Genomic DNA, 12,234 nt, shown 5'->3' on the forward strand with positions numbered 1-12,234 from the left:
AAAATATCCACTAAAATCAACCATGACAGATACAAAGAAAGAAAAAAAAAAAAAGGGTTATCAACCCCCAATACAGAAATTTTCTAACATCTTATAATGGGCAAGATGATATTTCAACGTATGATCCGTGGCTTTTGGTGGCTTTATTTTAGATTAGTTTGATTGATTTTAAATTACAGATAATATTGACACAAATTTATTCTGAGCTACACAATTCTGGCAAGAAAGCTCTTCTGCTAAATGTATTTTCTAAGTGTTTTCTTTAAAAGAACATAATCCAACATCCTTAAGGATGAGCAAAATACAAAAATTAACTTTAATCCACCATGATTTCTCCTTCTATCTATAGCATTTACTATCTATCCACTTAGAGGCTTAAGCTAATTGCCACTTTCCATTGAGCACTGACTCAAATTGAACAAAATTAGAGGTTATAAACTAGAAGATACTGAAGAAAGTTATTTGAGATGTCTTCCTTTTTTGTACCATCTCCTGCAATGCTTGGAAAGACATCTTTTATCCAGTGCTTTCATTCAAATTTTACATACCACTTGCAAATGTGTTATACTGTTTATAAGTGCTACCAGAAAAAAACATTAAACTCTTCACCACTGAAAGCCACAGCAAAATTCTCAACAGATGAAAAGGTCAAGAATGCTTTTATTCAAGGCAAACACATTTGTAATAATTTAGGCTAACACAGAAGTGCAGTTTGTCTTCATTAAAAGAGGAGTATCTTAAATACAACCTACATGTTTTCATAGAGAAAATGACTTGACTTTCAAGTCCATACAAACCCAGCAGGTTTTCTTGTTAAACATCCAGGAATAGATAGAGAGTTGTTATACCACCAATATCCACATAAACACTGCAACTTACCCATCCCAGGGGTTAAACTACCTGATTTTTCTATAAGCATTTCCAGACACATTACGAGGTCATCCCATGGCAATTCCAAACTCAAACATCCTTACCTTTTTCTGGACTTAAATTTTTATATACTTCAAGGTCTGCCATTAAATTGGTAACTCAGGCATTATTGGCAAGCAGAATGGAAATCCTCCGTTTGGTCTCCACGCCTTCAGATCCAGCACGTTTGGACAGCAATCCTCGGGAGTCCAGCGGGGCACGGCGGCTCAGGAGGAGCGAGGGCAGCTCGGTGAGCCATGGCACAAAGGCAGAGGTGAGAGCAGCAACTCGTGTCCTGCCGAGGGGCTGGGGCAGAGGCAGCAGCTCCGCGCTGGGCTGCGGCTGCGGAGCCGCTCCCGAGCCCGCACTCCGCACTCCGAGCTGTGCCCGCACTCGGCTCCGGCACAGGGAAATCCCGCGGGCAGCGGCGGCCGGACGGGCAGGATTACCACACTCGATTACCACGCTCGGGCTCGGAGCGGCGAGTGACGCAGGCTGGATGCGGGAGGGGAAATCCAGCCCCGCTCCGGAGTAACCCCGGCATCTGGAGCCGCCAGGGGAGAAGCCCCGAGCTCTGTGCCCCGGCTCTGTGCCCCTCCTCCTGCCGCTGTCCCGCTGTCCCTAACTCCGGGGACAGCCAGCGGCAGGCTCAGCCCAGCTGCGGCACAAGTGCGCTCGGCTCGGGCTGTGCATCCCTGAGCAGAGCCACGAGTCCCCCGGGAGGAGCAGCTGCAGAAACCCTGCGCTGCTTACTGTGTCCCAGTGCTCCCGAAATCGCGGTTTACAGGCACTGTGGAACACTGGGCAGAAGCATTCAGACTTGAGTAAACTGCACTTCCTTGCAACGGAGCCCAAGGGCTGCAAAGCACAGCAAGAACGAAGTCAGCTCCACGTACATCTTTCACTTACTGCATTTTCTAATTCTTTCCCTCTTCAGCTGGCTCATCCACTGTGACATTTACATTAGCATACCAAAGGAATTCCCAGTTGTATTCCCAAACATTGTGACAGCAATAAAAGACAGAGTTTGTCTAGCACAGGAGAAAGTTACGAGAGACAGCGTGACAGAGGAGGAAAACAAAAAATAACAACAAAAAAGCCAGTCAAAAAACCACCCCTCATAGATCCTCATGCCTGCAGAGCTTCAGTGGGATGGGAGACAAGATCCAAGTGGAGCTGACATGTTTTACCCCCTGAGAAATCTTTATTTCTTAGCTGTTGCTAACACAGGGAGCCTTTGCACAGCCCCCAGGACAGAGCTCAGCACTGCAGGACTATGCCCAGCACCCTGGAATGTGAAAGCAGAGCCCAGAGCCGCTGCAGGGTCCCCTGGCTGCTCCCAGCTGTGCTCTGATGGCTCTGGCAGGCTGGGACGGCAGGAGGTGGCTCCAGTCCCACTCTGAGGAGGGAGGGTCACCCACTGCCAGACAAGCAAGGGACTGGGGCAGCTGTGGCTCCCAGCTCAGCTCTCCACGTTCATGGCTGCAATCACCACTCTGAAGCCTCTCTAGACAGTGCGTGCACATTGAAATGATGTGCAGTTCAACAGCAAAAAATAAACTGTCACTGCTGCACAGTTTAATTATTGATATATCAGATTGCACTTGATAATGTGTTAAATGCAAATTACTCACACCCCTACTGTTCTGTTAATTATAAGATGAGCTATAGAAAAGCACCTTCAACACCACAGCTGCTCTGTAAGAAACCTTACACAATCACCAATACATTCTTCATTATTTTGTCTCCAAAATAAACTTCCTTTTAAAAACCATGCTACATGCCTTTAGAAATTCAAGCATGTTATATAGGTTAAAAGAACATTATAGCAAACAAATGAAGATGTTATGTAATTCAGCTGACATATGCTAAATGGTATAAGAAGACCTGTAGGTTTATTCAACTTTAAAAAAAAAAAATCAATTCCCCATGACAACTCCTCAGTGTCAAGCCAGGTTTTGCATGTTTTGCATTTAATCCCAAGCCCTGTCAGTTCGCTTGGCTTTTCCCTCTCTCCCAGGGGTCACAGGATCCTGCTGGGAATGCTCTGCAGAGCCACAGCTCACACAGTTCTAACAGTCCCAGAGGTGATAGTGACAAACAAGCATTCTGAACAAAAAACTCACTTTCCTTTACCTGTAGTTGACTGACATCAATGATCTCCATAAGACAAGATCTTTCCAGCCATCACTGCTGGATATTGCACAGTCCTGGGCTGAGGTCTGGCAGGAAAGGCAACCTCAGCCTCACCTCCACACCTGTCCTTCCCACTTAGGTTTTCTGCCCACACCTCAAAGGCTCAGATTACTGGACAGAGACAGAACCTTGCAAGTTCTGCTGCAAAATATCCATTTCCCAATAAATGAGAATATGATTTAACTAACAGTTTGGAAATTACAGCATCAGAGGAAGGTTCATTTTCTAGCTCATTGGGTTTTCCTTTATCACTGTCAAAATAGCTGAAAAACAGTACAAAGCCTAATGCTGCTAAAGAGCAAGAAAAGCTGATTAGAGAACTAACACCTCTTACAAGGAATAGATAATGAAATAAGGAGATAACAACATCTTCATAATCATCATCCAAGTGTAATCTTAGATCTGAACTGTGAGACAATCTCCTTGTGAAAAGTCAGCCAGCAATGAATAAAACTCTGTACAGCTGCATGGAAAACTTATTTTTTTCAGATTACAGCTTTTATCAATTCATTTATCGTTAATGAAAACATGGTTCTATGGGAAGCTGAGAAAAACAAAAATGAAAGGGGAAAAATACTTGGTATGAGAACACAAGCACCTGAAACATTGTCTGGAGACAGATCCCACATGAGTACTCCTTTTATGAACAGATCCAGAGACAGACACAGTTCTTGAACAAAGCAGAAAGAATTTCTTCAGGCCCTTCAGGATCTTTTTAAATCTAAGTGGACTTTAATACATCAAATCCTTAATTCTCTTCTTGCAAACACATTTCCATTGGCATCTGTTTGTCTCAATGAATGAATTGTGGTTATTTCACCACATAAATCAGAATATGAACCCAAACACTAATTCCTGCACTACTAACTCGTTCTGCTTTCCCAGCATCACTCTGAAACTCCAGCTGAACCCTGCAGCCCACAGCTGGCAGCTGTAGCTGTGCCCCCAGCCTTGCCCAGGCTTCAGCAGTGCTAATTACACAGCACTGCCCAGCAGCAAACGTCAGGCCTGAAGGGTTTCTGCAATCTGGCAGAGCTCTGACTGCTCCCCCAAAACTCTTGTGCTCCAATAACCAAAACAGTCCATTTGACTGTGTAAAAATTGAGAACAGAAGGCATGTTATGTTCTCATTGGGCAGGGAAGCCCAAGGTCACTGAAGCAAGGTGAGGGTCTCTGTGGTTTCCTTGTCAGGATGCTGAGCAGCCAAAGCCACCAGCATGTGCCCAACATGACTGCAGGACCTGTCATGTCACCTGTCAGGCTCAGACCCACTCACACCTTCCAGGCAATTCCCTTTCAAGGTGAAACAACAGTGCAACACAGCCTGCCCCATCCCTGACAGTCTGAATTCCTGCCTCCCTCCAACGAGAGGGTTCACAGCAACCACCACAAGTTTTTATCTAGATGCAGTTTTGGCTGGGGAAGTACTTGCCTTGCTGACTGGGAGGCACTGGGAGCCCCAGGAAGGGCTGCTCTTTATGGGTTTTTTTTAGGTACACTTTAGGGTTTTTTTTTCCCTCTGTACTTTTAGCCCAAATCATCCAGTAGCAAAGTTAAATGGATGTTTGCTCTGACAGCACAGCCATTCCTACATTGTTACTGCCAGCAAACAAACAAAACATGATGCACATTTACAGCTTAAAACCCCTGAAAAAAAAAATCTCTTCTTCCAAGCCTCGAGGGAGGCTGTACTTTGTATTTTGGAGCTGCTTGCAAGAGGAAGGAAAGTGGGTTCATCAAATCCTCAAGGCTATTGCAAACATTTTAATTGCTTGTCTTCTCTGTTCTGCAGAAGCTGCTAAAGCAGCTCACCCCAGCCCCTGTCTCTGGTCTGCTATTCTCTGTGTGCACACACTCTGCTGTATCTCACTGCTGCTGCTGAAGAAAACTGACATTTTTGCTTCTGGGCAGATAAGACTCCCCAGAGTACAAGGCACAGCAGCAACTTCCACTTCTGTAACCAAAGATTTCAGACATAAACAGATAAGAATTTTAATATCCTGCAAATGCAGCCATTAGCAGCTTTTCCTAATAAAATTATGAAATGATGAGAGAGCCTCAGGCAATGTGGATGCACACAGTACTTCATCACAAACACAGATCTCAGTCATTATTTAAAGACAGCCTGTCAGAGCCCATGGATACAGCTGTGTATCAATACTTCTTGTCCAACAACATGCAAGTGTCCCAAAGCAACATCCAAACCCAGCAGAGAGGAGCCTGGTCCAGGCACAGCAGCTTTCTCCTGAGAGGAATGGGAGAGCTGCTGTTTGTATCTGGAGTTCACTGGCCATTGAACTGGGACCACAGAGTTTTCCAGCTTATTTCCCATTAGTCAATACATTCCTGCTAATCACATTTACAGCTTCAGAGCAAGAGCACAAATACAACGCTGGAACAATTTCTCCAAAACTTGTCAATCTCCCACTCCAATACCTTAGTTTTTCCTGGGCCTGTTTATATTTTCAACTTGCTCTTGTGCCAACTTCCCCCATCAGTTCAAACAAGCCTTTTCCTCCCTGAGCTTCCCCTCTGCAATGCACTCAGAGCCAGCAACACATTCCCTCTCAATCTCTGATTTCCCAAGCTAAACAAGCCTCTCTGGAGCACCAGAACACCACACTAACTGCTGGGACAGGTACACATCCTTACACCATGCTGTGGGCCTGTCACCTCTGTCACTGCCCAGGGGGAACCCAGCCCCTCCACACACCCAGAGGGAAAGGAAGTGTCCCTGCAGTGTGGTGCTTAGGTTAAAGAAGACAAATGGAAAGCCCTGATGGATTCTGTCAGAGAAAAATGGTTAATCTTATCTGGTCAATCAAAGAGAAATAAATTAGGCCATGAAATCTTTCTGGTCTAGGATTCCTGCTAATCATGCCTTGGGCTGTAGATGATTATACTTTACAGACTCATCCCTCAATAGCTGTTCATGGATTCCTGGAATCTGTGCTGATGGATCATTATCCAGCCTTTGCACTTTTAGCAGGATAAAGATGTGATGCTGCTCTGTGCTGAACCACCACCTCAGGTCACAGAGCATGGACCTGACTCTTCTTCCACTATTCTGGAATAGCAGAGCTGCAAACACACCTCCCTGTAGCTGTTCCAGTCACACACTGGGGCAGGAGGGCAGAGAGAGCCTGGGGAGAACAGGGATGAACAGGCATCTCCCAAAACACCCTGAGCCATAGTGCTCAGGGGCACCCAGGTGAACACATCCCTTCCAGGAGGTCAGAGGGAACTCTGAAGGAACATGATCCCACCAGAACTGCTGGGACCACAGGAGTGTCCTGATAAATCTCAGGAATTAATCTATTTCATTGAGAACAGAATGGTTCTGCCTGGAGATGACAGCACTTTCCCTCTAACACAAATCCCAAGTACAGCATACACATGAATTAATGTGACAACACCACTGACAGACTTACTTACAGAAAGTTATTAACATTCTTCTGGTGTCCCAAATAGAACTAGAACTGCTCATAGGGAAGAAAAAAAGCAGTACAGGGAAAAACAGGGCTCTCTCTGAACTGGCTTTCATTAGGAAGATTCACAGACTGACAAATGATTAATTCTCTCACTAAGCCATTAGCTTCATTGATGATGACATAACTACAGTAACAAAAATACAGATACAGTTTGTTTTACAGTGGGCTGCAAACCTCTCTAGTCCTGACAAACACACTGAAAATTGAGCTGTACGTTACCTAGGGGAAAAAATACCTTTGCTTTGAATGAGATGAGTATTTCTATCTTTAGCTCACAGCCATCCCATGCTGCTGTTATTAATAGTACCATAAATCTGCCCTAAAGTGATGGTTTTTAATTACTGAATTACTGACCTCAGAGGGAATAAAGCATACAAGATCTGGGCCTCTCAGAACAGCATTAGGAAGCCACTCCCTCAGCAGACAGACGGGTCCAGCTGTGTGATGAGATGAGACCTGCTGCAGCCCGAGCCCGTGGCACCCAGAGCAGCGACCAGAGCAGCTCTGCTGGGTTTGGGGTTTCAGCGAGCCCAGCAGCTCTGCCTGCCCCGGGGCAGCCACAGCGGGTCCAACCCCAGCAGCACCGGGGGGACCGGTGGGACCGGGGGATCGGTCACACCCAGCACGGGAGGGGATCGGTCACACCCAGCACGGCAGGGGATCGGTCACACCCAGCACGGCAGGGGATCGGTGGGACCGGGGGATCGGTCACACCCAGCACGGGAGGGGATCGGTGGGACCGGGGGATCGGTCACACCCAGCACGGGAGGGGATCGGTGGGACCGGGGGATCGGTCACACCCAGCACGGGAGGGGATCGGTGGGTCAGATTGGAGCATCAAGTCGGACCCAATACTAGGGGATTCGGTCAGACCCAGAACAGGAGGGGATCAGTGGGACACAGGACCAGGGCAGATCGGTGGTACCGGCTCGGATCAGGGAATCAGTCGGACCCGGTACCAGGTGGGATCAGGGAATCAATCAGACCCGTTACCGTGGGCAGGGTTGGAATCGGTGGGACACAGGACCGGGGCGGGGATCAGGGAATCAGTCGAACTCGGTACCGGGTCGGATCGGGGAATCAGTCGGAGCCGGTACCGGGGGGCAGCGGTCCCGGAGCGCCCCCTGGCGCCCCATCGCGGCACCGCTGCAGCCCCGCCGAGCCCCCCCCCCCCGCACTCCCGGGGGTCCCAATGAGCGCCCCCGCACTCCCGGGGGTCCCACTGAGCCCCCCCCGCACTCCCGGGGTCCCGGCCCCGCAGCAGCTCCCCAGGAGATGCAGGTGCGGATGCAGTGTCGGGACCGCCGGAGCAGCAAACACAAGAGGCACAAGTGCGGAGTAACTCTGTAACTCACCGTGGAACGCGCCGTTGTCCGCTAGGAAGTGCCGGCAGTACTGCAGGCAGCTCTTCTTGTCCAGACTCCAGTAACTCATGGCGAGGCAGCTGCCCGCTCACCATCAACGGCTCGGACCCTGCAAGGCAAACGGCAATGGGTAACTGGGAATTCATTTACAAAAAGTGCCCCCAGCTGCTGCAAGCGCTGTAGTTGTTTGAGCCCTTTATACAAAACCGTCCATTGGTTTCAAACAAAGGTGACAACAAATGTAATTCTTGGTTCTCCAAACGTGCCCATCTCCACGGGCACATCGCCCGGACGGAGCCAGAGCTGCACTGGTGCCACCAGCCAGCGACTGCCAGGGTGCTGCAGGGAGCAATTGACAGCCCTGTCACCCCTGTCACCATCACCCCCCTGGCACCGCGGGCCTGCAGAGACGATCAATCGAATCCATTCAGTGATGCTGTCCCATGTTTAACAGGCTACAGACACGTCCAACACCACGAAACCATAAATCCTGCCCAGTGAAGGTTAAGGTAATTAGAAAGGTGACTCAAAAGTAATCATCCCCTGGTTTCCAGGGCAGAGCAGAGCTCTGAGGACGCAGGGTCGCTGTGCCCTTGCCCTGGGCAGACATTGCCCCGTGGCACTCGGGGTGAAATCGCCCATGGACAGGCAGCTCCAGCCTGATGACGGTTACATCAGCCACCCAAAATTAACACTGATGGCGACAGGCAGACACACAGCATTCCATACTTCTTTGAAGCCATGGAATTCTTAATCTCCTGTCCTGACACCAAATGCTTTCACTGGATCCTCCTTCTCCCTTTGCTATTTTATGAAGTTCAGGTTCTGGTTTCAGCAATCCAGACACCCCTTCCTGCTACAAGCCCACTTTGGTCTCCCATTTTATCTCCCTCCCACCTTCACTCTGGTCAACCCAGCTGCTTGCTCGCCCACACTTGGCACAAACAACTCGACTGTCTTTATCCAAGCAATTCTAGCAGGATGTAAGGACACTGCCACCCAAACCTCCTCACAAAACTACTGCCAGGGGCCTTAGTAACAAACCCACCCCCTAATAAAGCACTGCAGCACATGAAGCACTTGGCTGCAGCTCTGCTGAGGGACACAGATCCATTTCATTCAAAACAAAAAGGACAACAAATAATCTGAAATCGCAGCCAACGGGACTCCTCTGATGTTTAATGACCAATTTAGCTACAATCATTTCCTGGGTGCAGCCACAGCACTCAGCTAACCAGGGAACAGAAGAACATGGAGAGCTTTTCCCCTTTTCCCAGTAACTCGTGCTCGGTGTCAATGTTTGTGTTGAGTTCCAAGCCTCAGAGACCCACAGGCCGGTCCCAGTGATACATGTGCTGATCCTGTCTCTGTCTGAGGGGAGCAGGGATGCTCTGGATGCTCTGCTGCAGGTGTTGGTGCTTTGCTCCATCCTGAACCATCCCCAGGCTCCCCTGGGGGATGTTTTGGGTATGGCCCGTGTGCTGTTTACACTAAAGGTGTGTTGTGCCAAACTTTGGAGCCAAGCAGCAATACCCACTGCCTCTGCCAGGCTCCATCCTCTTCATTTCCTGCACTTTCTCCCGGCCACCCACGAGCTCTCCCTATAACCTGCACTAAGGCCACTCTCCCAGCATTAACTAGCAAGACACAAGCTGTTAGTTACTTTAAAAGCACAGGAGTAACACCACAGTCCAGCCTACTGCCAGGCTTTTCGCTTTAGGCTACAGCAGCACAAGAGGCGTGGTGTTTTAATTAAGGAAACCATATCAAATATTCACCGCGAAGAATTTGCACACAATAAAAGCAGATCTTATCTCCCGCGCAGCTCCACACACAACCCGGAGCCAGGGGAGATTTCCAGGGGAATGTGGCAGTGGATCCATCCCTGCAGTGCCTCTGAAGGAGCCCCCCAGCCCCCTGCCCTCCCTCTCACGCCCGGCTGACACAATCCCCCTTTGTTCTTGCACAAAGGCTTCTCCCACACCACGGTGGCCCCTCGGAACAAAGGTTCTCCCGGGCACATCAGGGATGAAGGAGAACTCCCGAGGGGGTTGCATCAGCTGACACAAACATCCCACAAGAAAACCTTCCCAAAAAACACCAGCAGTTTTTCGGCTAGTCCTCAAAGTTATTTGCTTTACAGGGTTCCAGTAGAGCCCAGCCAAGATCATGCCTTACCCTAGAATACAAAAAAAAAGAAAACAAAATCCCAACCAACCCCACACTTGGGCCAAATACCATCATTTCAAAGGAGCACGCACTTAGGAACTTAACTGTACACAAATTTGCATCATTTCAATAGAGGAGAAAAAGAACATTCTATCTATGCCAACGACTGAAATGTGGGCTGTACCTGGATCACTTATTTTAAACATGCAGAATAAACTATTAGAGTAAAAAGTGCCCGTAAGCATGTAATTAGCTTTAATTGGGACTGTAACAACAAAACTATTCTGGCAAAAAGCTACCAAAATCCTGACCAGATACAAATCTGAGTTCAAAACCAGCATGATAAAGCAGCCAATTCAGAGAGAGTTGAAAACACTCCTCACTTTTCCACTCTGCAGGTTTCTTAGCTTGGGCTATCATTTTCACAATCCTCAGCCTGAGGATTGAATTCCTGAATTCAGGAATTCCTGAGCCTGCCACGTTCATTCCAAAAGGTAAAACAATCATTGCTTCACCACCTGAGAGCAGAGATGCTACTGCAGCATCAGGAATCCACCTGCTTTGTATCTGGATAAAGAGTATGTATTAACCTGGAAGTTGAGCAAGTCCATTATGTAGAAACACAGCACCTTGAGAGAATTCTATCTGCTATTTTTGTTGATTATTTTCCATTAAACCTGTCAGCTGCCTTATTTTAGTGCTCTGAGCACTGTGTTCCATAAGAGACACTTTTCCAAAGAGCTTTGATTAGCTGTACTTTACAAGAGAGTTATTAATGGAAGAAAACTGATACTGCTTAAGATATTAATGGAAGTAAACTAGTATTGCTTGTTATTAATAGAAGTAAGCTGATATTGCTCAGAGTTTGATGCAAGAATAAGTTAACTTACATATTCACGTGTGCATGCATGAATGAACAGTGCAGATATGGACAGAGATGAACAAATATCTCTTTGTTATCACAAAGTGGGTAAACTCCTCACAGGAAAAGTTTCATTCTGGACATGCTTTATGAAGTGATTTGACTCTAGAAGCTGTGGAAATGAATGTGTAAGGTATTCTGGATGCCCTGCCTGGGTTGGGAGAGATGCTTCTCACAGCAAGGGGCTCAGCACCAAGGAGAACATCTGACCCCCAACGTCTCATGTATATTCTGCAGTTTCCCCTCTCACACAGAAAAACCCTGATCACTGTGCAGGGAATTCCCTCATTCCAGGGAATCACAACACAGTTACCAGCAGCTACAGGCTGAGCCACACTTAGAGAAACATTCTCAGCTCGGGCTGTTGGAAAGGTTCAGCATAGAACTGTCCTGGAAAGCAGCAGCACAATCCAAATATTTATCTGCAGTGCTTAACCTGGACACTGAGCAGGTCCCCAGCATGAAGAGGGAACAAGCACACAGCCAGGAAGGTGTTTGAGCCTGCAGACAGCTCAGAGCAGCACACTGAGGGAGTTCAGGGGCTGAGACTGCTGATCCTGCCCCTTCTCACCTGCCCTCGGCCCTGCTGGTGCCCACAGCACCTCCACAGGTACCAGCAGTGACTCCATCAGACACCAGGGATCCTTCTAAAGGCAGATCTGCAGGACACTTACATTTCCCTCAGACAAAACCACAGCTCCAGGAGAGAGATCATTCCTAAAGGCAGATCTGCAGGACACTGGCACTGCCCTCAGACAAAACCACAGCTCCAGGAGAGAGATCATTCCTACAGGCAGATCTGCAGGACATTGGCACTGCCCTCAGACAAAACCACAGCTCCAGGAGAGAGATCATTCCTAAAGGCAGATCCTACAGGACACTGGCACTGCCCTCAGACAAAACCACAGCTCCACTTTCAGCAGTTTCAGAGCTCGTGTCTACCCAGTGAACACACATGGGAAGCATGACTTATAAAAACTGATTCCTTTCCTTAGCCCCAAATGGTGTTCAACATTCATATTCTTGGAAATAAAAGGAGAGTCCAGAAAACACTGAATATTGAGCAGGCTACTGATTTTGGAAGCTTGTGCCTGTTAATGACAAATCTGAGCATGAAAAATAGTTCAGAGATACTGGGGTCTACAACTGGCATAAAGAAAAAGTATAACAAAATAATAATATA

At 47.9% G+C, this 12,234-nt stretch overlaps 1 protein-coding gene across 3 annotated transcripts in view; it reads right to left on the reverse strand.

The window, feature by feature from the left end:
* The window catches only part of PLCH1 (phospholipase C eta 1), a 52,850-nt gene that overhangs the window by 34,343 nt on the left and 6,273 nt on the right, over window positions 1–12,234 (reverse strand). For all 3 annotated transcript variants that reach the window (XM_056498983.1, XM_056498984.1, XM_056498985.1), the window contains exon 2: window positions 7,952–8,069. In XM_056498983.1, the coding sequence (XP_056354958.1) occupies window positions 7,952–8,030 (79 nt within the window). In that variant the 5' untranslated portion in view covers window positions 8,031–8,069. The remainder of the gene's footprint in view (window positions 1–7,951; window positions 8,070–12,234) is intronic.

This window comes from Oenanthe melanoleuca, chromosome 9, assembly GCF_029582105.1.
Source record: "Oenanthe melanoleuca isolate GR-GAL-2019-014 chromosome 9, OMel1.0, whole genome shotgun sequence".
NCBI lineage: Eukaryota > Metazoa > Chordata > Aves > Passeriformes > Muscicapidae > Oenanthe > Oenanthe melanoleuca.